The sequence below is a fragment of the Artibeus jamaicensis genome, unplaced genomic scaffold (assembly GCF_021234435.1).
Source record: "Artibeus jamaicensis isolate MK-2021 breed Jamaican fruit bat unplaced genomic scaffold, CSHL_Jam_final contig_415, whole genome shotgun sequence".
Lineage (NCBI taxonomy): Eukaryota > Metazoa > Chordata > Mammalia > Chiroptera > Phyllostomidae > Artibeus > Artibeus jamaicensis.
Window position 1 is genome coordinate 20,798,582 of NW_026521823.1, and position 26,498 is coordinate 20,825,079.

The following is a 26,498-nucleotide window of genomic DNA, read 5'->3' on the forward strand; positions in this document are numbered from 1 at the left end:
AACATACAATTTAAATGTATTTGAACTAATTCCATCACGCAGTGTTTGAGCCAGTTCACACTGGGCATCTTTGCATATAACCTTATACACTGCAGATGCAAAAAGGGAGAATGGATGTCAGATCAGGGTGGGTAGGAAATGGAGAGGCCCCATGCACTGTCTGGGAAGGCAAGTGTGCTGTTTTAACCCCGACTGGCGGTGGATGGGTTTCTTCTGTTACTTCTGGGAATACAATGGAACTGGTGCCCTGCAGGATGGCAGAAACAGAAATGGGATGTGGCTTCTCACTACCCCAGAATCATTAATGTGCTACTATCCAGGCGGTGGGTAACTGAGTATGTCTGATGGCAGTTTCTAAGCCTGAATGACCAGCCTGCTAACTTGTCAAGTGACAGGAGGGCAGCAGCAGACCTTGGACTTGAGCTTTTCACAGGAGTGTGCTACCCAGCAGAGGACAAAGTAGGAGACCTGCAGAGATGCCGATGGGTGTTTGAAAAGGACACACATTTCCCAAGGTGGAAGATCAGAAGAGGAACCGGGTAAGAGGTAGATGTGGGGGCTAATTTCCTTGCAAGTACCCCCATGAGCCACGGATGAGAGTAAATATGACTGAGACATGATCTGCGTGGGGAGGAGAGGTGGCCAGTTTCTCAGAAGAAAAAGGCCATGAGCAGTGGCCAGTCTCTCAGGGGAAAAAGGGGTTGGGCCCCTTCCTCCAAGAGCTTTTATTGGGTTGTAATACACAGGAACACAGGGCAGCAAGGATCAAAGAGCAAATAACATTTCAAAGAAATCTGAGGGCTTACTATGAGTCAGAGTCTGTCAGGAACAGAGTTTTAGGGTTTCTTGCTCGAACTCTTAACATATGAATGAAAGCACTCTTAGCACAGCAGATTTCACGGGTTTATCAGGAAGTCTTTGTGATGCCAGATTTTTCCCTAGGACACACTCTAGCAAGGCAAGGAGCTGTACCCCTCCCAATCAGGTATTCACGCTTAAGGTGATCAGAGCCAGGAAGCACTTCTCCCAGAGGACCTGGGGACTTGGGCTATGTCAAAGCTGAGGGTGAGAGTCCATTGCTCACTCTTTGTTGAAGCCCCCCAAGTCCTTCTGTGATGGCCTCCCAAGTGGTTGAGTCTGGCTTAGGTTGCCCCCCGCTGTGAGGGGTTCTTACCCATCATTAACTTCTGACCATGCTTTGGGGGCAGGGAGGAAACTCTGGCAGCATTTGCTACCAGAGACAAGCTCTGTCTCCTGTGGCTCACATTCCAGAGGTTGTGGCTCACTCGTTCATCCTTAGACACAGGGTGTAGAGCTATAATTCCTAAAACCAGGTAGAGTGGTCCACAACAGGTAGACATAAGTTTTTGCAGTTGTGCCAACCCAAATGTAAGGCCCAACTGGGGTCACCATTTCTAAGCACAGAGAGGCCTATGTTTGATGCACTTCAAGTTTGTCCATCCTGGTTGAGGAGGTAGTTCACAAATAATTTTGTTTCATAAACACTACACATTTAAATGAAAAGAAATAAGAAAACATTGTGCTATTAAAAAAAAAACTACATGAGGTTTTCAAAAGCATACTTAAAAACAAGTACTTTTTAAAAAATGATGTATTTTCAAGTATTTTTTAAAACCATAACATATCAAGGACTTAAAACAAGAATGAACTCTAACTGTTCTTCCTCTCCCTGTCTGGACACCATCCCCACCAGTGCTTACAACCTGGTAGACTTCCACCTTTCTCAATTTTTCATTAAGTGTTCAAATGTATGGATGCACTGTTACAAAATTTTGTAAACCATGACAATGTGTAGAACATTGATAACATCCCAGAGGCAAATCTGAGCAGCTGTCCCTCCAGAAGATAAATATCCCAAATTCGTTTGATCATTTCCTTACTGACAGGTATTTTGTTTTCCTTTATTTTGCCTTTTATTTTCATGTTTATGAAAATAAAAACCTTCATACATACATTAATATTTTGTGCTATCCAGAAATCAAACCAGCTTACAGTAAGTTTGCTTCTAGCTCACACTACTGTTGAGGCAGGTCAGGCTGTTCTTGTACAGTTTGCCTCCAGCAGTGCTTCCCGGATCCCCCTTATCAGGGTTTTGCTATCTTACAGTCCTTCCCTGCCAGCAGCGAGGGTGGGAGAGGGCTTGGAAAAGGACCGAGAAGATTTAAGAGGAAGGCTGGATGTGGTTTAACATTCCTGCCCCAAACCCACTGCCTACACCCCAAACATGTGATCCCAGACTAACTGCAATAGAGGCTGGGAAATAGTCTTTCTACGGGTGCAGAGGTCATAGACTGGCATTTAGCCAATTTTGCCAAATATATTGGTGGCTTTATTCCAAAAAACATATTCCCCTGGACTGTAAAATTTCAATGTGACGTGTGTGTAGTCACTTTGTACAATGACCTATTGTTAAGTCCTATTTCTGCCAAAAGGGTAAAAGTACTGAGCACTGTTCTCGCTCTTCTCAATCTCCCCTCGGCAGCCACTAAAACCCAGAAAACTCAGTTGACTAAATCTGTGTCAGCAGGGCCCCAGTTTAACGCTCCCTCAACGAGGCAAGTGTTGACAGAGGGCAGAAATGGCGCTGTACCACGGCTTCTAGGCATCGTCCTGCAGTGCGGATTATTGGCGCGGCTTTCCCTGAAGTTCTCCTACCCCCGGATTTCTGGAAGCCAGCAATTTCCCCTGATTCGTTCCCTCAGTCTTTCTGACAGTTTAGTGAACATCTAATTTCTTGTATAAAACCTCTTCCTACTTAAAATATTTAAAGCAATTTGTTTTCCCAACCAAGAACTTCTACATCAACTTAGCATTTGCCTTTGTTTATGGCCCATTAGTTCTCTACAAATAATTTTTCGATACATTTACGTTTTCTCTTCTTGCTGTTGGGTGGCTGTCTTCACAAACCTTAATTAACATAAATATTCTCTAAGGCTTCTAATTTTTATCTTTTCTACTTAAGTCATTAATCTATCTGGAATTTCCTTTTGCGTATTTTGTGACTTCTAGTCTGATTTATTAAATAATAATGTTTTCCCACCCAAATGAAATACCATCCTGGTCTAAAAAGTCTTTTTTATTTCTGGGCCACCTGGTCTATTCCAGAAATCGCTTTGTCTACCCCTGAGCAATGCTACTCCTGTCAGCTGCTGTGGCCTTGTAAAACATCTTCACAAGTGGGGGCAGGGGTGTGTTTGGGGGGGCAGACAACTGCACTTGAACAATAAAATAAAAAATAAAAAAAGTCAATGCAAAAAGCCTTTTAATCATAAAAATTAATAAAATATTTTAACAATTGGTTTGTAAATTTAAATTCAATGGAGATCATATAAAACAGTAACTTGTACTAGTAGGTTAACTCAGTTGGATACAGAACTCAGAATAAAACCTATCTTTCTATGTCTGTGCATGTATTGGGACTTTCTGTAAATATTAAAGACAGAAAAACCTGAAGGCTTGGCTAACATAAGGAACAACAGTTAATCCTAATCTGATCTCAAGTGTTTGAGTAGCCTCACTCTTCTTGCTGATTGCTTTTGTAGTAATTGAATGTTGTAACATTGAATTTATAAGGTAATGTCATCTTTTTATATATTTTCAATCATTCACTTATTTATGGAGATGTAATTCCCTGAGTTCCCCCTTTAAAGTATTCAATTCCGTGGCTTTTAGTACATTCACATTGATAATTGCATTGATCACCTCTTACCTAATTCCTGTTTGTCTAATTTTTTTATTTAAAAAAGGGAAAAACCAAAGTGTAATTCTTTCAATAAATATCATCTGGTCCGCATACAGTTATACTGCAGAAAATGAAGTCCATAATTTTAGAACGATGGCAGTAATTTTTCAACCAAGTAATCAGTGTTCACACAGTTTCAATAATTGCAGCAATTTCCTTGAACTGCCTGTAGAAATTCTGGAAAGAAAGGAGAAAAATAACATTAATTTTGCTTTCAGAGGTAATTTAAGTAGTTCTTCTAATAAAATCTGACCACCAGAGGCTAGAAAACATATTAAGATTACATTTTGATGTTATATTCTCATCTCTTATAGAAGGTTATTCTGAGAAACAAAAAGGTATAATTTGGTACTAAAGCAGAATTGGACAATTAACACACAACTAAGCTTTTCAAAAATGCATACAAGAACGTTCTTTCGAGATCACACCAGAAAGATTTATTAACTACCCAGCACTGTCCTAGAAACTGAAGATAAAAACAAAAAACCAACAATTTGGTTTCCAGGCCTCAAATCACTTTAAATCTGGTTGAAAGACTGGATTTCAGGGTAATAGGGACTGTTTTGTTTAAGGTAAGGGTCCCATTACAACAGGAGAGACCCAACATTGATAATGGCTTGAATGGTAGAAGCTCATTTTTCTTTCATTTAAAAATTGACCTAGTCTGATCAACTCTCCTGTAGAAGTCATCTTGTGTCTTCACATCACAACTAAGAGGAGAATCAAACAAATTCGCCTTTCTTCTCTCAACTTGCTAGGGGCAAAGAGGCAAGTTTACATTTTAATTGCAGTGATAAATTTTCCAACCAGCCTGATTGGTTATGGAGAGGTTTAAGGTAGGTTTAATTTTGTTAAAACAACAACAACAACAAATTAATGTGACATTTCAGGCTCATTGTAATTCGCACCCACTACAATAGTGCTTAATATGATTTGCAATTATATATTAAGTGTTTTTATTCACTTGTCCATTGTCGTACAGCTTATAAATTCTATCAGGGCAAGAAGGTTCTCAGATAATTTTTGCAAGTAAATGTTGAATTAATGAATTTTGCACATAATATGGTAAGTACCGATTGTTTACTCAACTCATTAGTAAAGTGTACTTACCAGAGTGCAAGGTGGAAAAAGACATCAGGGATAAATACTCAAAGAAAGGTCAATAAAATAAAATAAAATTTTAATCTCAGCAATTAGGATTCCCTCTAATGATTTACATATTTGCATTTTTCTTCTTCTTTGGTCTTAATTCTGTATTGCTACTTAAGAATATATGTATTTTGTTTTAATTCACATGTAAATTGATTGTGGAAAAAAAGCAGGGTGTAACTATTTCTTTAAAAACATACAGGCCCTGGCTGGCGTAGCTCAGAGGATTGAGCGTGGGCCTGCGAACCACAGTATCTCGGTTCGATTCTCACTCAGGGCACATGCCTGGGTTGCAGGCCAGTTCCCAGTAGGGGACTCATGAGAGGCAACCATGCACTGATATTTCTCTCCCACTCTTTCTCCTTCCCTTCCCCTCTCTCTCGAAAAAACAAAAACAAACCCATACATTGTTGATCAAAATTTCAGCTACAAAAAGGATATAAACTAAAAGCTCAAAGAATGTTCCCATGGTCTCAGTCCTATAATGTGACTAACAGTTTGCCTGGGTAGATTCTAAGCCATGTAAACACTTACTTTAAAAGAGTTTGTGGTTTTTTTTCCTATGAGGAAAAAACATTCTGGAGGTGGAATCAGAGAGCATAAATGCAGCACATAAAAATAAGAACAAGGCCAGGATTCAGAATTACAAAGTGAGTTGAAACCTATATTCTTTTGCAGTTGATTGGGTCCTTATATTCACTTGACTACTCACATATCACAATATACTGCACTTATTTCCTTCCAACCAAGCCCTAATTACTTTTGAGACACTAATTAGCATTTTAATGTTGCATCTATGACCATTATTTTTTATTCTAAAGCAGAGATTTCAGGGTTTTTTTTAAAAGATTTTACTTATTTATCTTTAGAGGGGAAGGGAAGGAGAGAGGGAGAGAAATATCAATGTATGGTTGCCTCTCGTGCATCCCTGCTGGGAACTGGCCTGCAACCCAGACATGTGCCCTGGCTGGGAATCAAACTGTGACTCTGGTTCGTAGACCCGCACTCAATCCACTGAGCTACGCCAGGCAAGGCAAGATTTCAGTTTTAAAAGCAAGACATTAAAAGGGGAAAAAAGACCCTTAAAATGTAAAAAAAAATACCCTATCATATGACCCAGCACCCTGACTTCTGGGTATATATCCAAAGGAAATAAAATCAGTATCTCAAAGACATACCTGCACTCCTATGTTCAGTGCAGCATTATTTACAGTATATGCTAAATATAGATACATACACATGTAACATATACACAACAGAGTACTGCTCATCCTGAAAACAAAGGAACTGCTGCTAATGTGGCAGCATGAATAGAGGACGTGTGCTGAGTGAGGTAAGGCAGACACAGAAAGACAAACACCACATGTTCTTACTCACACGCACAATCTAAAAAGTGGGACTCATAGTAACAGAGAGTAGAAGTTTGTCAAAGATACAAACTTCGAGTTATATGATGACTAAGTCTGGAGACCTAATAATGTACAGCATGGTGACCAGTTAACAAAAATGTATTATATACATGAAATTTGCTAGGAGAGCAGATCTTAAGTGTTCTCAGCACTCAGACACACAAAGAAGGTAACTACGTGAGTTGACAGATATTTTAATTAGTTTAATTGTGGCAATCATTTCACAATGTATTTAAATACCAGGACCTCACCTATACGCCTTAGATATATAGTATTTTTACTTGTCAATTAGACCTTAATAAAGGTCAGGGGGAAAGTGTAGTTTGTAAAAGAAGAAATCAAAAGTATCCTAAAGTGATATACGAGAGGTTTTTTAGAGTACTAAATGCTGTGAAGATTCTTATCTATTCATTAAGGAAGAAATTAAATAAAAATACAAGCTTGTGTTAGTCAATGACAAAACACTTCCCTGTATGTACATTTAAAAGAAAATTCAATTTCTCACCAACCCCCTTTTTTCTTCCTTATTGAAAAGGGGTAGAATGATAACATGAATGAAATGAACCTAATATAAACTACTGAGTTACTCAAATTGCTAGCTAATAGAACTAGTCATCAAGTATTGGTGCTCTGATCTGCATTTTACAATCATTATTAGTCAGAAGATTCGAGGTCAACACTATTCAAAATCAGCTTCATTTAGCTTATCCTTCTTGAATATTAAGCTTAAGGAGTAAGAATAAAACAGTTAAAAGCAAAGTAAATATCCTGCCTGAGAAGATGAGAACCTCCTAAATATTTTACACAAGAGAAATCCAGCACATTACATTGAAAATAGTTTCTCAAATCTCCAGAGAAAATAAATTCAGGTCTTTTATATTAATAGATGTAAGGCACATCGAAACAACTGCAAATAAAAATAATATTCTCCCTTAAGAAAAATTGTATACATCACTTTAGGCAGCAATTACAGAACAATAAGCTAAAACTGACTGGGTTAAATCACAAACCTGAAACTGTGGAATGGTCATTTCAAAAGACTTGACCTTTACTTGGCCTGAATGATCCGCCACTTTTAGCATCAGTGCAACATAGGGATACTTGAGAGATCTGCAACTGTCTGAGCTCACGGCCATCCCGAGTTTCCACTGAAAATCGACAAGCTGTGGTGAAAACGGCACAAAACAATACATTGGTAATAGCACTGCCCTGAATGCAGATACTTATTTAATTTCACTGCTCTGGTATTCAACTCTTGCCAAACATAATAAAAGAAAATATCTTCATTCTAATATTGCTAGAGGAAAACCAACCAAAGGGAGAGAGGCAATAAGGGATATATATAAACAGAGTTAGCAAACCATACTGTCATAATTACAAAAGCAAAAAACCCCACAAAAAACAAAAAAGCCAAGAACTTCCACCAGATGTGTAACGGAAGCAGAAGGAAGATGGGGCAGGACTGGTTTTCCCTTCACTTTGCTCCTGCACTTGAGGGGACTCCAGGGGGTTTGGTCTGTCTCTCCTCCTCCCTGTTCCATGATGCCTCCCCCCATTCCACAACCTAAAATCCTGAAATGGAAGATGAATTACATGCCATGTTCATATTTACTTGAGGCACACATGGGAACCATTCCAGGTTCTTTCCTCACCACCGTCCTCAGCCTGAAACCCGACATGAGCATAAGTACCGGGTGACAGGTGGTTTTGCATTTCATCACTGTTGATGATGGACACCGGCCAGGTGATGTGCTATGCTGTTTACATGTATTAAATGCCTCACTTTGAATCATCACATTATAGGCTATTATTTCCATCTTGCAGATGACACAACTGAATTTCAGATAGCTTAGGTAATGTGCACAAGGTCACACATTTCTGGAATCAGAATTGAAACCCATCTGACTCCAAAAATCACATGCTTATTGACTACTGGCTGCCTCAGTACTTTGTAGCTAATTCCGGTCCATGATTGTTCAGTGCTGCTATGGCATAAAACAGGATGGGCTAACTTAGCTCCTAATGCTAACTCTAAAACATAAGACCATGAGTGGGGGAATTAGCAGGCACCCACAAAAAATACTTATCTACTGACTGATACCTTCTGCTACCAAATTAATGCTGATTGTGTAAAAGATTTGCTTGTTAATAAATTTTTTACAAAAGGTGCGACTGGTGTGAGGACTGGTATTTCCTCCTGTCTCAGACTGGCTTTGAACCAATCAACTATGCCATTAAGGTCAGAATGGTGCTGATAAAAGGTTAAATGCATTTAATAAGTAAAAAGATTATACAAGTACATTTTACATAAAAGTACCCCATACAAAACTAAAGATAGTAGATACACAACAGATGAACTGTAACTGAATAAGCATACTTAAAGGAAACAGGAAGTGCAAATTTAAACCACAATGACATACCACTACACACCTACCAAAAGGCTAACTTATCAGTCTGACAATTCTAAGTGTTAGGAAAAAGGAAGTGCCATGTGCTGCTGACGGGAGTCTAAACTGGGCCAGTCTTTTAGAAAACTGGCTCTACATGGGGAGGGTGAACTTATGCACACCTCGTGACCCAGTGATTCAACTACAAATATAACCTAGAAAAACTTGTGCATATATTCACTGGTACCAGTTCCTGGTAGCTTTAGTCCTAATAGCCCTAAATTATAAACAGCTCAAACAGACATCAGTAATGGGGCAGATAAATGAAATGCTGTACAGCAATGCAAACGAATGAACTTCAGCTACACTCGACACCAAAAATACCAAAAGCAACAAGTTGAAAAGTTATGTGATTCCATTCACTTAAAGAACAGAAAATAGCTCAGGAATGCATACATAGATGGCACAACGATAAGAAGCAAGAATGTGATTATCACCAAAAGATAGGAAGGAAGGAAGAGGTTTGATTGTGGAGGGCACGTGGTTAGACTTCTAGGGGCTGCTAATGCTCCGTTTCTCGAGTTTTGACTGTGGTTACACAGATGTTCACTTTAACTTACTCCCTCTTTGTCAATAACCGCACAAGGAGATGAAGGTTAACTAAAATCACTGCGGTAACCTTTCCACAGAATAAGTCTGTCGAGTCATTATGTGGTATACCTTAAGCAGGAGTGCCCAACCTGCGACCCACAGGCCGCGTGCAGCTCAGGATGGCTGTGAATGTGACCCAACACGAAATCGTAAATTTACCTAAACATCATGAGACTTTTTTTGTGATTACGTGTTGCAATGTATTTAATGTGTGGCCCAAGACAACGCTTCTTCCAGTAAAGCCTGGAGACACCAAAAGGTCGGTCACCCCTGCAACTTACACAGTGCTCTAGGTCAACTGTATCTCAATAAAACTGGAAAAATTAAAATAACTCAATAAACCATCCACATGTCCTGCATATATGTTATTTTGAACATATATTAGGGTGGGGATAGAAGTCAGTGAGTTCCTAGTTGAGAATAAAAAGGTATTGTAGGCTAGGAAAGCAAAAGCAGTGCAAAAGGGATAACGCTGAACTCAGTTTGGGGAATAAACAGAACTGAAACTGAGCAAAAATGTGGCTTCTTTATACATTCCAGAAATACATAAACAATACATGGCAAGACTAAATGATGAATAAATATTAAGCTTCACCATGCAGTGATGAAAAGTCACTATACGGTTAAGGAATAGCACATTTATCTGTCTTGAAGTGGGAGGCTTTTATAGGAAATATGGAAAACAAAACCTAGAAGAGTGATCAAGAGGCCTAAGTTCTTTGCAAACTGTATGAGCTTTCAGAGGTTTCCAAAATAGTCTCATATACTCTCTCTTACTATGGAAAAATAATGTATCATTATTAAATCATTTATGCTTTTCCTGTAGGCAGTGGGGACTCATGGAGCATGATATGAAAGTACTATACTGATTTAGAAATGTATCATCTGGTGGCAGTAGGACACAATAATCCAGGCATAAAGCTTTACGTGCTTGAAGGAAGGTGGTGACAAGTAGGATTATGCTGGACCTATAAAGAATTAAATCACTAGGTACTGATGACTATAGAGTTCATGGACGTTTTCAAAGACAACTATAAAAATTCGGGCTCAGATGATTGGGAGGATTCTGGTATCATGTATCAATCAGGACTTCATATTTTTTTAATTTCAAAGGTACAACACCAAGAAGTGAGAAGGAATATTTAAATAGGAATGTTTGATAAGTGGCTAAAAATCTAAGAACATAATTCAAGGGAGGTCATGATTAGAGAGTTTTTTTGTATCAGTTCAGTGGCGATGTCCAAAAGTTTAACTGGACACTTTTAAAACTTACTCAGCCTGTACAACTCCTTTATGCAAGAAGTTCCGTTTTCACTGTCCATAGTAAAAAGGCAGAGTGAAACATTGCTTATGTGACTCTCGAAGTTGGAAATAAAACTTTGAATTATCTAGAATATTAGCAGGAAAGCAATTAAGGAACATAATGTGAGAATCCACTGATCATTACAGCAGAGAAACTCACAGGTGAGGAGATTCGGAGAGCCACTGTTCGGACACATAATGTGCAAAGTTAGTGTTCACTGGTTAAAGGAAGCTGGGATTAGATCTGAGAGGAGAATTCCCCAAATTCTAAAAGGAATATTTACATGCAAATTAAAAGCAAACTTTTTAATAAATGTGGTTTAGCCTTAAATAAGATTTAACTGCATAGATATTTAAAAGAATTAAAAACAAAGAATCAAAACAGAACACACATCACTATGGAAAATTTTAAGAATAAAGTATTATAGCCTCAAAATTCTAGAATGAAGAAAATAATTTACAAAGAAAACATGCAAAAAAGTAATGAAAAAACATACAAACATCCATAAGTAAAACACAAATACAAAGAAAAATAATCAGAAAGCAAATGTATATTAAGAACAAAGAAATTAGCTGTAGTCAGTTATACTAAAAATTAACTGATAAGGTAGTTGAAATTATTAGTAATATAAAAACCACCATAAACACTGCCCATAAAGATAAAACTGACAAAGCCCATTTCAATTTAAATTTATTTTTTATTTTTCAAAACACAACATAGGAGAAAATTAGAAAAATAATCATGCACAACTCCTTCCTAAAAACTGTTTTCGTATTCCTGTGTCTCCATTTCAAGTCTTCACCTGTATGTAATTTTTATAGCTAGAGTCACAAAATACACACTTTTCTGTTCTGCTTTAAATCAATGTTCTTAAATGAAAGGAATTGCAAGTGTTCTGCACACCACTAAACACTCTCAAAAGTGCCGAGTAAAAGACTGATTAAGCAACTCATCCAAGGACACAAAACTAGTAGAGCTGGTTATTCAAATCCAAATCTGCCTGATTCCATCCATACTCCACACATTTTTAATTGTACGTTGCTGCAACATGACCACTGTTTGGAAACAAACTAAGTTCTAGTAGGTCAGGGAAGTAGCTAGGTCTGGAATTGGACAAGAATGGCGAGCTTCTTCTCCTTACTCGTCCTGAGCTGTCCAATACAGCAGCCACTAGCCAAATGTGACTATTTAAGTTCATTAAAATTAAACAAAATAAAGCAATTCAGTTCACAGTTGCACTAGTTACATATCAAGTGCTCAACCGTCCCAGGAGGCTGGTGCTGCCGCAGCGGACGGTGCCAGCAGAGAACGCGCCCCTCACTGCAAAGAGCTCTACTGGACTGCCCCGTGCCACGCCTGTGTTAACATAGGTGCGGAAACTGATGCGGGCATGAGTTATCAGCAAACTTCTGCTTGAGAATTCATATAGTCAATCTCTAGCTCAAGTAAGCATCTGCTAAGTCACCAGCTTTCCCTATCTTGTTTAATGGCACCTTCCTCTCTACACTTTGCTTTATTTTCTTAACAGCAGTTATCATGATTGGATATTATTATGTTAACCTTCAAGACAGCAGGAGCATTATTGACCTGGGTTAGTACTGAATCTCCTAGGATACTATCTGGTACAAAGTGAATGTTCCAATAAGTATGTATTGAATTAATACATTTAGAACAAAGACAGCACCTAAAAATTAGAATATGCACATGTTGCTCCTCACATCAAGAAATGGAGCTTGGCCCTGGCTGGTGTGGCTCGGTGGACTTAGTGCCGGCCTGCAAACCAAAGGGTCACCGGTTCAATTCCCAGTCTAGGGCACATGCCTAGGTTGAGGGCCAGGTTCCCGAGTAGGGATTGTGCGAGAGGCAACCACATGTTGATGTTTCTCTCCCTCTCTTCCTTTCTCCCTTCCCCTTTTTTTCTCTCTATATAAATAAATTTTTATTTCTCTCTATATAAAGAAATAAAATCTTTAAAAATAAAATGAAGTTAAATAGCTGGCTGGTGTAGCTCAGTGGACTGAGCGCGGGCCTGCGAACCACATGATCGTGGTTTGATTCCCAGTCAGGGCACGTGCCTGGGTTGCAGGCCAGTTCCCAGCAGGGGACTCACAAGAGGCAACCATACATTGATATTTCTCTCCCTCTCTCCTTCCCTTCCCCTCTAAAAATAAATAAATAAAATATTTTTAAAAAGTGCTAAAATAAATAAATAAATCAATAAATAAAATGAAGTTAAAAAGAATGGAGCTCTTTTTCCCTCTTCGTGAATCTGAGCTGTCCCTGTGACTGCTTTGACCAGCAGGACACGGCAGAAGAAGCTCTGGAATCCCTAAGCATAGGCCTCAGGACAACTGGAAGTGTTTGTCTTTCTTCACAGAATGCTGGCCCTTGGGACTTGCCGTCCTGGAACCCAGCCACCATGATGTGGACAGCCTTGTGAAGAAGAATCAAGTCACTCCAATTAATCAGCTCTGGCTGAGCTCACAGCCAAAGTCATTACTGAGCCCTCTTGATGTCCGGCCCAATTAGGCCCCTAGATGACTAAAGCTCCTGCTGAAAGGACAGGGAGTAGAAACCACCACCCAGCAAAACCCAGTTACCCCGGCGTCACAAGAGATCATGAAATAGTTTCAGGTCACTGCGTTCTGGGTAGTTTGATATGCGGCAATAGGTAACTACCGCAGAACAAAACAACGAGCAGAAAATAACTCTATCAACAAGAACATGACGTGACTTATCCAAAATGTCTCCTTGTAACTATATAATCTGAACTATATTAGTTGGTGGGAATTCTAGCAAACACAAATAACCAAAAAAAAAATGTCAAGTAACCATTTACCTCTGAGATGCAAAAACAATGCAGCGAAATAAAGTCTTTCCCATGAAACACTTTCACTTCTAGTAAGTTCACAGCCTAACTACCCAGCAACAGCAAACGCACATCATCTCCCCTCAACAATGCTTTTCATCCTCAGTTCATTTCTACTGATGACGCCCACTTCCCTAGTGACTCACACATGAACTTTGGTCACCTTTGGTTTCTCTCTCTCCCTTATTCAAAACATGTATGAACTGACAGGTACTCCAGATTTTATTTCAGCCAATGCCACTGATCTGCATTCCCTTCTTCCCAGTCCCACTGCTGCAAATCTACTGAAAGCCTGTCTCAAAACCTTGTCTTGGATTTTACTGCAGCCTCCTAATTAGTTACTTGCCTGTGGGCCTTCTCAGCTCCAATCCAGAGTATAGCCTCTAAATACTGCTTATAAATGAACAAAATCTAATATACCAGGTGAAAACCTGTAAAGTCACCTGCCTCAAGAGCTAGTTACCAATCACTTCCCCAGCACTAACGTTATGTCACAGCAGTTAGTTTACTAACTAGCACTTAGTTCACTTTACTAGTCACCTGTGGGTTTGTTTCTCTGCCCCCATCCGCTAGACTGTAAATGCTTACAGGGCTGTTAGTACATGGTAACATCCAACACAGCACATAGAACAAAACAGTCACACATTTATAGACCACTACACAATCTGTACAAAATTTAAATAATTATTTATCTATGGGAACAGGGAAAATGGCACTAGTGTCAATAAAACACATTCCTTTTCATTTATACCATAAAATTGGCAAGAAAAAAAATGTGGCAGCAACAGGAACAATCATTCATGTGCGAAGAGTTCTAATTAGATATATAGAGAATCATGAATTACTTCAAAAATGATTCTAAGTATCATAGGGTGAAATAACTGATGATTCTAAGTATCATAGGGTGAAATAACTGCAGACCTCTGGCACTGGGCAATAGAGCATAGAGCACCGTGGTCTGTTCAATTTAACAAGCACAGACTCTAAGGTCAGACACACCGGAGTTGGAATCTCAGCTCTCCCACCTTGCAACATGGTTTTGTGCAAGTTACAAGGTCTCTATGCCCCATTATTCCAGTATTTACTAAACAATACTATGCACTGTGGTTATGGAAAAGAATAAAACAAAGTTCCTGACCTCAGCAATTTGCATTCTAGAGGGAAAGCCAGCCAATTAACGTATAATAAAGTTATAGTGTTATAAAAAGTGTTAAAAAAATTAGGTGGTAGGGTGACCAAGAATGGCTGATTAGATAGACCCTGCAGTGACCTCTTTGAAGAGCTGGCTTTTGAGGAGCAAGAGAAGGAAAAAGCAACATGGATATCTAGAGAAGAGTATTCTGGACACAGGGAGAAGCATGCCCAGCATGTGTACAGGGAACCATGAGGCTGGAGGGGCATGAGTGGGAAGAGATGAGGAATCCATTTTGGGGACTGTAGGCAAGTAAATCCATTTTGAAGGGCCTGTGGGCCAAAGTAAATATTTAAGACTTTTCTCTAATGTGGCAGGAAACCTGTTAAGAGGCTTTGGGCAGAGGAGAGACTTGGTCTAACATTGATTGCAAAAGGCCCATCCAGACTGTTGGACGGGGCATTAAGTTTAGGAAGAAAAGCAAGGGAATCGGACTGGGAGCCCATTGCAGTGGTCTAGGCAAGACGATGCTGGCTTGGACTGAGGAGGCAGCAAAGGGAGGTGGATTGAGAGTTTATTTTTAAAGGGAGAGAAGAGTATGCTGATGGATTATATGGGGGTTGTAAACTCTCATTGGAGGTGCGGTCCAAGTCAACCTGGATAATTCATATCCTGCTGAGAAACAGAGAGAAGGTATTATCCCTCAAAGAATTAAAACTTTAATAGCCATAAATGTTAGCTGTATCTGGTACATTTAAACAGCATAAACTACAAAAAAAATTTATAGCTAACTTTTTCCTTCTGTATTACACTTAGTAGACATGATCATTTTATTAACAGTGTAATATCAAAAGAGCATGACCTATGAATTAAAAGGTCTAATCTCAGAGTTCCTAGAAGTAACACTCACCAAAATTTGAAGTGTGAAGCCCTCCCACTGACAAGATACCTGAGATCTCAGCTCAGGCTTGTCCACACTGAGACTCCGCAATTTTTCAATTATAGGCTTTCCTACCATCGCACTGGTTTTTGCAGAGGTTTCTGTTCTACTAAGTTGTTATTCGTTATTCTCTATAGCACCGGTGGCAAACAGAAAGGCCCGTGGCCAAATCCAGCCCTCCACCTTGTTTCTACCCCGAGGCAGTGCCAAGCTCCTTGCCCCTAGCTAAGGAGTAGTTACATTTATACAGTCCTGAAATTACATTCAGCCCTTTGAGGGCAACTGAGAGACTGATGTGGTCCCCAGTGAAAAATGAGTTTGACACCCTTGCTCTGTAATCATCTGTCTTCTTAATTTTGGGAGAAGTGATGTACCTTTGTCACTTCAATTCTAACAATCCAGAAAGGGCTGTTTTTTTAAACGTTTGTTCAGCTTTTTGCTTGCTTTTAGGATAAAGTGATGACTTTCAACAACCTTACACAATAGATTGGAAACTGGAAATCTATCACTTTCTGTAATTTTCTTCATAAAACTTTAAAAATTCTTTTATTTATTTTTAGAAAGAGAAGGGAGGGAGAGGGAGGGAAACATTGATGTGTGAGATACTGCAATTAGCTGCCTCTCACACACCCCTGAGGGCCCTGCCCACAACCTAGGCATGTGCCTCAACTGGGAATCAAACTGGTGACGCTTTGGTTCACAGGCCAGCACTCAACCCATTGTGCCACACCAGCCAGGGCTCTTCATAAAGGTTTTAAACATCTTTTATTAGAATTATTACAAGGTACTTTTTCTTTCTGAATGTTGCAAATGATCTTTTAAAAAATATATTTCAACTGTGTCTAAATATAGGAGAACAACTCTAATATTGCTTGTGAATTATCTTGGCTTTTTCTATGTAAACAATCATGTAACTTGTGAATGACCACATGAAAGGGATGGGTATTAGGCTGAAGAACGGCCCTCCAAAGTTGTCCACATTCCAATGCTTGAAATCTGTGTTATCTTACATGACAAAACAGACTTTGTAGATATGACTAAATTAAGAATCTTGAGGTGAGGAGTTTCCTCAATTACCCAGGTGGGCCCAATGTGATCATAAAGTCCTTATAAGAGGGAGGCAGGAGGGTCAGAGTCGGACAAGGTAATGTGATGATGAGGGTAGCAGAAAGAGAAGTGACAACAGAAGCAGAGGTTGGAATCCTGTGCTTTGAACACAGAGGCAGACCCAAGCTCAGCAATACCAGCAGCCTCTAGAAGCTGGAAAAGACAAAGAAACAGATTCTCCCCCAAGAGCCTCCAGAAGGAACACAGCCCTGCCAAAGCCTTGATTTTTAGTCCCACAACACCCATACCTCAAAAAAAGGTTTAAGTTTTAAAAACCCTATACTCCAATATAATTCAGTTACTCAAGTAAAGATGATTTAGTGTAAGTGAATAGACACGATAACTTAGGAAAGACTGAACCAAAATGCACTAACTCAGTAACTCTGAGAAAGAACATCTGAGTGTTGATTACCGAGTTCCCCTACCTCCCAGGAATCCTTGGAAACAACAAACTGCAAGATCAATTGGAGACACACAGTCTCCTGGCCCCTTGTATCCTTATTATCTCTTATTTCAGCCCTTTATAGTATTTTGCATGGACCTGGGTGACTGACTCCTAACCCAAAATACTTTTAGTACTCTCCTGGGGAGAGTGTTGTAAGCTATTTGGCTAAAAACTGTTTGTTAGCTAAAATAGGACAAGGCTACTTGAAATAAAGAAACCGGATTAAGCTATATCTAAAAAAAAACCAGATCAAATCCTTATAAGCATAAATATATGCACATTGGAAGGTTAAAGAAGTATATACTCCATCCTCCAGTATACTTTAAAATACTGGTTTTTAAAATCAAAACTGTTATCGGTGCTATCTTTGGAAATGTTAATAATTTCTTCCCTCTATAGTCATTCTAAAACACCGTGTGCCTAGCTGCCAATAAATGACGCCTAAGGAAGAACAATACTTAGCCTGCACTCACTGGGCTAGTGGGGAAGTTCAATTTCAACGGCAGTGGCTACCATATCAGATACAACCAGAAAGGAGCCACGACAGCCACCGGCATGCAGGCACAGGCTTTGGACTGGGGGTCACGAGGGGGTGGGTAGCGGGTAAGTTGGGGAAGGTTCGCAGAAGCCTCAGTCCGGCCAGGTGCAGCAGCCCGCCCCTTCCCTAGCAGAGGCAGGGCGGGGTACCACTCACTCACCTGGTTGGTGACCTGAAACGGAAGCAGAAAAAACACAATTTACAGAATGATCTTTCTTGACCTACGAGCCCGCGTCCCCGATTTATTCTACGCCAAGCTTTACCTTGGCCTTAGCATCCAAGACCGGATCGCTAGACCCTTCCATGGCACGTTTCCAGGGATCAGACCGAAGACCCCCCCAGAACACTCGTCGGGAGGGCAACCCTTCCGCTCCCTCCTCCGGGCCCAGCGCCCTGGCGCTCGCAGCGGGCGTGGGGGAGCAGGAAACAAACGTCTTTGTGTAAGTCATCCATAGTGTCAGTTAAGTATCAGTTTAAAGAAGCCAACAAGAAAACAATGAATTATTGTAGGACTGTGATTCCGAATATGTAGGATATACCCTGCCAGGGAAGGACCTATTAATTTTAGAATGCCTTCTGCCCCTACCAACACTACAGAGGTGGACTCTTCCTGCAAGCTCCGCCCCCTACGCTGTGCTAACTAGTCACAGCCGGAGACCTGGGATCCTAGTCCTTGATCCAATTAGAAGGCGGCTGGAGAGCCACACCTCCTCTAGCAAAGATCTGCAAAGGAGAAGCTTGTGAGAACTGTAGTTACGAGATCAGCTCTTCGCGTCAGTATCTACTCCACCGGCCTCGCAGGTAGTGGGGTGGGGATACTTTCTTTATCTCCGCTGCCCTCCGCCCCCCAGCACTCAGCCTAACTACAGCAATTTCCTGTCGTCTGGTCTTCTCACGTACCCCCTACGTGAGAAGGGGGTACATCTCAAATCCACTCTGCAGAGCACCCACAACGATTCCTCGCCCCCCCCCTGCAGTTTTTTATTTTGAAAAACTTGATTTATTTTTCAGAAAAGCTGCAAAAATGGTTCAATAAACATACATATACACTTCATCTAGATTCTCCAACTTAACATATTTACACATTTGCTTTAACCCTAGAGACAAGCATAGCAATGATGACACATTATTCCTAAATACTTGAGCATGTATCTCCTATGAACAAGAGCAGTCTCCTAAAAAAAATCATAACTCTTCCACTCAGGAAGTTTAAAACCAATAAAATACTATTATCTAACACATGGACCAAATCCAAATTTCCTTAATCGTCTCAACAATATTCTTATAAATTGTCCCTGGGCTCAGTTGGTTTGGGCATCAATCTCGGGTTGGATTCCCTGTCAGGGCACATGCCTGAGTTGTGGGTTTGGCCCCCTGGTGGGGGGTCCAACGGAGAGGCAACTAATGGATGTTTCTCTCTTTCTCCCTTCCTTCCCCTCTGTCTAAAAAAAAAATAAATACAATCTTTAGAAAAACGGTTCCCTACCCACCCACATACTCTGATCAAGGACCACTTGATGCATTTAGTCCCAGTGTCTCCTTAGTCTTCTCTAACCTAGAACTGCACTGGTAAAATGGCAGGACAGGCTCAGGGTGAGAAGCCACTTACTTTCAGGTCATTGGCAGAACTGTTTTATGCAGTTGCCATTTCCATGCTGACTTTTGAAGAAGGCTTCTCAGCTTCTAGAGGTCATCCACATCCTTGTCCTGTGACCCCTTCCTTCATCATCAAAGCCAGTCATGTCATTTCATGTCCTTGTCACACTTTGAATCCTTTTGACTGCCAGTTCTACATCATGTCTTTCACCATGTTGCTATGACACCAGCGTGACCAAGTTACTGTTTTTAAGGTCTCAAATGATTACATTGGGATTACCCAGATAATCCAGGATAACCTCCTTAAAGTCCATAACCTTAATGACATCTGCAAAGTCGCTTCAGAGAAGTACCTAGATTGTGTTTGATTGAACAACCAGAGACAAGAATCTTGGACAAAGGAATATGTTTTGAAATCCAGCCTACCACAAACAACCCTCATATAATTGTTGGAGAAATACATTAGTTAACGCCTGTCAAGATGTAAAGGCCTAAATTGCCTTGTAGCACCCAGAATCTGTTTTTTTTTAAAAAGGCACTGACTCAAGGCTATTAGATCTGACTGTACTAATTAGCTTGGGAACATAGTCTCCGAATGAATCAAATTCTTTCTTCCCTGTGGAAGTCTGGTGAAAGACAAGAACTGTGGTATATCCTTCTGGTCAGCACACCAGTTTCATTTGCCAGAGAGTATTTCTCTCTCTTTTTAAAAGATTTTATTTACTTATCTTTAGAGGAGAAGGGAACAAGAGAGGGAGAAAAATACCAATGAGTGGTTGCCTCTTGTGCATCCCCTGCTGGGAACTGGCCCCTGCTGGGAACTGGCCTGCAACCCAGGCATGTGTCCTGACTGGGAATCGAACCTCGATCCTTTGGTTTGCAGGCTCACACTCAATCCACTGAGCTACACCAGCCAGGGCTGTCAGGGAATATTTCTCTGTAGCCTGTGGTTGCCATCAAATTATGATCCATGGGGGAATTATGCTTCATGGAAGGCTGTATGCACACACAGGCACACGTGTGTGCACACACACATATGTAAATCTCAACTATATGAAAACTCTCCTACAGAGTGAAAAGAACTTATTAAGAAGTTATTTTTGTGTTTCTCTGTATTTTTCATACATTTCTTTTAAAACTTTATCTTAAAAAATTTTAAATTAGACATGACTGTCCCTCTCCAAAGTTCTATCGGTCTGATTTGGGGAGAGTAAAATGTCAGTTGTGTGTAGTCCGATCTCTGCCAGTTGTTACTCTTGTTCTTGGGCTCCTGACAGTCTAGCAACTGATGTGATCAGCTGCTTATTTTTAAGACCTCTCTCTTACAAAAGGTCAAAATTTATGTAAGCTTAAGACTTTGGAAATAGAGATTTTATAAATAGAGTCAGGAAAAAAATTAAAATTAAAAATGCTTAGGCATAACTTTTGTTTTATTTACATTTATTTTTATCTTATGACCGGTGAGTAGGACACACAGACCAGGCAGTGCTTTTGGAGCTCATACCATCAGATGTGTCGGGGGAATGTGTGCAGAACCATGGCATGAACTCCGATCTCACAAGAGTGACTGCAATGGAGAAAACAAAGTGGACACACATGAAGCAAGTAATACTTCAATCTAAGCTCATATTTAGGGGGCTTTTGGTGCCGAATGATATAAATCCAACTCACACTAGCCTGAGAAAAGTAGCAGAAATTAATTGTCTCACAGGAATGGCCTCTGAAATGTAGGGTCAGAGCCAAAGGGCCCAATCTCTGTTTCCCAGTTGTGGTACGGCCTTCTGTTTGTCTGCTGGCTTTGTTCTCTTAGGTGTCTCCATATGCTATTGGGGATGGTATGTGCCAATGCCTTTACGACCACCAGTATCTCTGGGGGCACAGCCTAGGACTCATGATCCGAGGGGAAGAGGATGCTGCTCTTCTGTCTCAGTTCTCAGAGATGGACGGGCTCTGATTTGCCTGACAGTGTGGCTGGTCTCCTTGGACCAATACTGAGTTAAGAGTGATACATGAACCTTTTTTTTTTTCCTGTTCTTCCTGTTGTGGCCACAAGAGGCAGAATTGTCTTATTGGCAGAGTCACTAGCAGCAAAAGGAGTGAGAAGATCTACCCAACACAAGATAGAGGTGATGATGCAGTAAAACTTAGATGAAAAGGTTTTGGGAAGACAAAAACAATGCATGTCCACTACGCACATCACTGTACTGTACTATACTATAGTATACCAAACCATACCATCCTATATGAGTGGTGGTAGTAGGCAGATGTCAACTTCCAAATCCCCAGAACCTGTGAATATATTAGGTTACATGGCAAGAGAGGATTAAGGTTCTGAATAGAATTAAGTTTGCTAATCAGTGGACCCTAAAATAAGGAGATGTTCGTGAATTACCCAGATGAGTCTAATGTCATCACAAGGGTCCTTAAATGTGGAAAATAGCAGCAAAGGCGGTAGAGTCAGAGAGAAACTTTCAGTGATAGAAGTGAGGAAGATTCAGCTGGCTGTTGCTCTCTTTGAAGGAACCAAAGCCAGGAACCAAAGAAGGCAGCCTCTGGAATAGGAAAGAAAATCGATTCTCCCATACAGCTTCCAGGAAGAACACAGCCCTATAAACACCTTGATTTTGGCCCAGGGAGCCCTCTCAGACTTCGGACCATCAGGCTGTAAGAGAATAAATTTGTGATTTTTTTAAGGCACAAAGTCTGTGGCAATTTGTTCCAGCAGCCGTAGGAAACTATGACAAACAGAGGATTACATGATGTGCTGGAAGCTTTCGAGTCACATGGGCTTGACCTGAAATCTGTCTTCTGCCCCTTCAGCTGTGTGACATCAGTAAAGGTGGTCTTTCTGAACATCAGCTTTCTAATCTGTAAAAATGAAGCTATTAGTGTTTGTCTCCTAAGGTTTTTATTAAAGGTCAAATGAGGTCACATAGCAAAATTCCTGAACATAGGAAGTACTCTGTAAATCTTAGTCCTGTTACTATCATAATGCTATTCAATCCTCAAAAGAAGCCTGTAAGTTATCTAGATCATACATTATCTCCATTTCGAAGATGAGAAAACAGAAGTTCAGGAGTGTTAAGCAACATCACCTAGCTAAAAGGCCAATCTTCAAACTCTGATTTTAATTTACAGTCTGCAATCTAATTTCGGAGAACTCCCGAGGGAGTGAATACTCCCAGTGTACCTGCTGAAATCCTTCTTAGCCACCTTGTGCTAATTAAATGTTCTATTTGTGCTTCAGGCTATTCAAGAAAGCCTGAGTAATTGCGTGCATGTTGTTGTGGGAGGGGGTGGACAGTGGTGGTAATCAGTGCGCAGCAGATGCAAAAATGCAGACCTGGGAATAAAGCAGGATGATTGACCCTAGAATCACAGAGGTTTTAGAGCTGCAAGCAGAGTACACACAAATTCTTAGCCTTTGGGCCAAATGTGGCCTACCCCCATATTTTAAAGAGAACAACTGTCAGGAACTGCTCTGCCTGGTTTCAGGAATTGTAACAACCCCCCCATGGCTAAGGATGAGTGAGTGACCTCTGGAATGCGAGCCACTTAGAAGACAAAGCTTGTGTCTGGTAGCAAACGCTGCCTCTGCTTCCTCCCCCTGCCCACAAGGCATGGTCGATGGTTGATGATGGGTAAGACTCCTCACAGAGACCAGCAACCTAAGCCAGACATGATCTCTTGGGAGGCCATCATGGAAGGACTGCTGGGGGGGCTGCGACAAAGAGGGAGTGATGGAGCCTCACCCCTTGGCTCTTCTGACGTAGTCTGAGCGCCCATTTCCGCCTGGGAGAAGCGCTTCCTGGCTCAAACCCATTTAAGCCTGAAAACCTGTGATGGGGAGGCAGTGCAGCTCCTTGCCTTGCTAGAGCGGGATCTGGAATAATCAGGTATAAGAAAGAATTCCTGAGAATCCTGTGAAAGCTGCTTTGCTAAGAGTGCTTTCATTCATATGTTAAGGGTCAGAGCAGGAAATGAGTATGTCTCCCAAAGTTTCTGCAACCCCCTTTCCTGACAGACACTGACTCAGACTAAGCCCTCAGATTTCTTTGAAATGTTGTCTGCTGTTTGATCCTTATCGCCTGTATTCCTGTGTATCATAACCCAATAAAAGCCCCTGGAGGAAGGGTCTCCTGGCCTTTTTCCTCTGAGAAACTGGCCACCTCTCCTCCCCAAGCAGATCATGTCTTAGTATTGTTACTTTCATCTGTGGAGGAAGGGGGGACTTGCGGGCAAAGTCGCCCCCACAAACAACAACAAAACTATATCAGAAACTGAATAAGAATGCAGTTAGATTGGTTTTACACGTCCCAGGTTTGTCCCTGTCCCCACACTGTTCTCTAAGTCTACCTGGCCGATTCACACAACTACCTGAAATCTGAATGACAGGATGTAGTTGTCAACCCTTGGCTTAAGGAGACCTTGCAGAGTCTCTTATTTTAAAAATGAGGCCTAAGTGCCTGACTTATAGATAATGGCAGTACCGTTTATGATCAAGCAAGGAGACTTACTATGCCATCCTCTAGACAGATAAAGCCAAATTGTGTCAGAGTTGGCTATTTTCTTAAGTACTGCACAAAAGGCTGTTTGGGGATGGCAGTTTGTCAATGCAATGCTAACCCCAGACAGACGACAGGTTACCTGCACACACAGCAGGCATACAGTTAGCCATATTGCTTTTAAGATAAATAATATAAGATAGCATGTAGACACGGTGATGCACTTGAATGAGTTACGGGTATACAGAGAAATCAATCCCCATGACCATAGGGAAAGCTGGATGGACCCTGAACCTGAGAGATTCTGTGGGCTGGTTAGGACCATAATGACAATTTCATTTGATTAAGTCAGGTGTTACACAAATACTGCATTTCATCAGTTATTCCATTTGTACTTTTTCACACTTAATATCTGAGAAATCACTGTGCACATTGCAACAGATGGCTTCTTACAGTGACAGTACCCAGGCAGCTGTCGTGACTCAGTGGTTTTTGTATCTGCATGCACGAACTTGCTCACAGCTGTTCAACACATCTATTAAGTTATTAGTATTGTTGGCTGTGTATTGTTATGCTTTATTGCCATTTAAAATGTCTTTTAAAAAATTACACTGTGATTTTGCATCATAAAAAAATTAACCGTGTATGAAAGTGGGCATGAAAAGAGAACAGTGGGTTGTGCACTTGTGTCAGTGAGGAAAATACAGATTATTGTGGGGATGACCAAAATTCCATGTTTTCTTACAAAGCGAACAAGTGATTCACAGTTTCTAAGTAGGTGGGTAGTGTTGATGAGATGAATCAAAAATGGTTGCTTATTTCAGTTCAAGGTGGAGAGGTTGCCAAATCCCTCAAAATATAAAAGGTAATTTATCATGAAGAGCAAGCAAGTTTTGAGGCACAAGAACTTTTGTTAAAACATCGAATATCAATTTGTCTGAAACTTCTTGCTACTTTCGAATAGAAGCTGTTGAATATTTATCCGTTGTTGAGAAAAAGAAAATATGAGTTTAGTCATGTAGGAAATGGTGGAAAACCCTTATATTCTTTGACAACCACCCAAATTGACCTGTCAATGTTAAAAGCGCAAGGTATATATTATATTTTTTACCTGTGCCATGTGCTAAAAAGGCTGGGAAGCACTGGAAAGATAAGAAATGCTACAGGCTTTTGAGAAAGAATTTGAAGATGAATGGAGGATGAAAAGACTGTCAAATAATAGTCAATAACAGCTTTAAAAAATGGTGAAACTCACTAATGATCAATGAAAATAAAATGAGCCATTGACTTCCCACTAGTTCCAGCATTTCTCTCCTGTCTCCTTTTCAGGATCCTCACTCTTACCTCCTTTTGTTTATCCCCCTATTCTCTCTTTCTCTTCCCTTCCTACCATCTCCAATTCTTCTCTCATGAACAGAGGTCTGGCAAACATTGTTGTTAGTCCTCCTGCTGACTCTGCTGTCCGAGTCTCAGGCTCCAACACATGTGGCTCATCAGTGAAATGTCTCTGAATAGATACTTCCTTCCTGAGAGGAATTCTGGCACCTGCTGTCGCAACAATATATTTTTTCACCTTGTTAAAACTGCATTTGTAAAGTTTATAGAATATATAATAGACTACCTTACAGACCCCCAATTCTCTGTTAAACTTTTACTAATTTCAGGCACATTTGAAGTCAAGTGTCTCATGTATAAGAAATGTTCTGGCTCTTGACCCATGATAGAGGAAGACTTGTTCCTAGAGTAATTTCTAGCTTATTTCCTTCTTTTTAGCCTTCTCCAGCCCCCAGCTTTCCCAGTGCCATTCTCTGGCTCGTGAACATCGTGCTGCTCTTGTCCACCTGCTTTGAAAAGAATCCCGGATATGGCTGCAGGAAGGCCCATTCATCACTTGTGCAACCCTGGGAAACGACTTACCCTCCCCAAGCCACCCTTACCTTGTTTGTAATATGGTGACAGCTGGACCTCCCCACCTGCCTACCCACCTGCCTACTTTACAGCCTGTGATGAGGATCAAACGAATATATGAGGGATGTCAAGGTTTCTATTAAGTATAAAGCCTCAATCATGTGTGAGCATTTATTATTTCCATTCTTAAAATAATAGTTAAAATAATTAAACCATTCATTGACAAATTCAAGTTGTATTAATGTATACATTTTTAAAGAATTTGAAGGTAAAACTACACAGTTGTATTTGATTATTAGAATTTTGTGGGCTCCTCTCAGCAGTGGCCCAGATGCAGGAGTCCCCTGTTGGCAGCTCATTCCCTGAGCAGTCACACCTGTGTTGTGGGCAGGACCTCTCTCCTGGGCTTGGGAGGCTGGCCCAGCAACACCCCCTCACCCCAACTCAGATGCAGGAAGATGCCCCACAGAACCTCACAGCACCCTCAGGCCAGGCCACACATTTGTTAAAAATTGGGAGATGGGGAGGCCAGATCTATCAGTTAGCAGGCTATTTCTTTTAATTTATTTTTTCAAATTTCTGGCAGGTAGAGCAATTAGCTTTTGCTATGTAATTTTTTTAAATTAAAATTTAGAAGTCCACAAATCCCCAATGTCATACTATAAGCGAACACGTACTTAGCTTACATGTCTAGGGGGTTAGTGTTGGGTTGGCCAGTCTAGGCTGGACTCAGCTGAGGTGCCTCTCACTCTGCTCCTGGGACCAGCAGGCCAGCCACGCACATTCTTGGAGGCTA

The 26,498-nt window shown here is 40.7% G+C and overlaps 1 protein-coding gene and 2 long non-coding RNA genes across 5 annotated transcripts; 1 reads left to right on the forward strand and 2 right to left on the reverse strand.

The window, feature by feature from the left end:
- Positions 1–3,266: 3,266 nt before the first annotated feature.
- Positions 3,267–18,103, reverse strand: COMMD6 (COMM domain containing 6). 2 transcript variants are annotated; one of them, XM_037153248.2, is made up of 4 exons: positions 17,957–18,103; positions 17,854–17,865; positions 7,332–7,484; positions 3,267–3,940 (listed from the first exon to the last, which is right to left on the reverse strand). In XM_037153248.2, exons 1-4 carry the CDS (start codon positions 17,996–17,998, stop codon positions 3,890–3,892), a joined length of 258 nt encoding a protein of 85 aa, XP_037009143.2. In that variant the 5' UTR covers positions 17,999–18,103; the 3' UTR covers positions 3,267–3,889. The 2 variants fall into 2 exon arrangements, with proteins under 2 accessions (XP_037009143.2, XP_053521603.1); XM_053665628.1 differs by lacking the exon at positions 17,854–17,865.
- LOC128627498 (uncharacterized) lies at positions 15,221–17,847 on the reverse strand. The gene is made up of 2 exons (XR_008391696.1): positions 17,629–17,847; positions 15,221–15,338 (listed from the first exon to the last, which is right to left on the reverse strand). It is a non-coding gene; the product is annotated as an uncharacterized LOC128627498 (long non-coding RNA).
- Positions 18,104–18,399: 296 nt separating the features above from the next.
- On the forward strand, positions 18,400–25,882 carry LOC119055111 (uncharacterized). 2 transcript variants are annotated; one of them, XR_008391688.1, is made up of 4 exons: positions 18,400–18,494; positions 20,758–20,894; positions 21,984–22,128; positions 25,568–25,882. It is a non-coding gene; the product is annotated as an uncharacterized LOC119055111 (long non-coding RNA). The 2 variants fall into 2 exon arrangements; XR_005083625.2 differs by lacking the exon at positions 21,984–22,128.
- Positions 25,883–26,498: the final 616 nt, after the last annotated feature.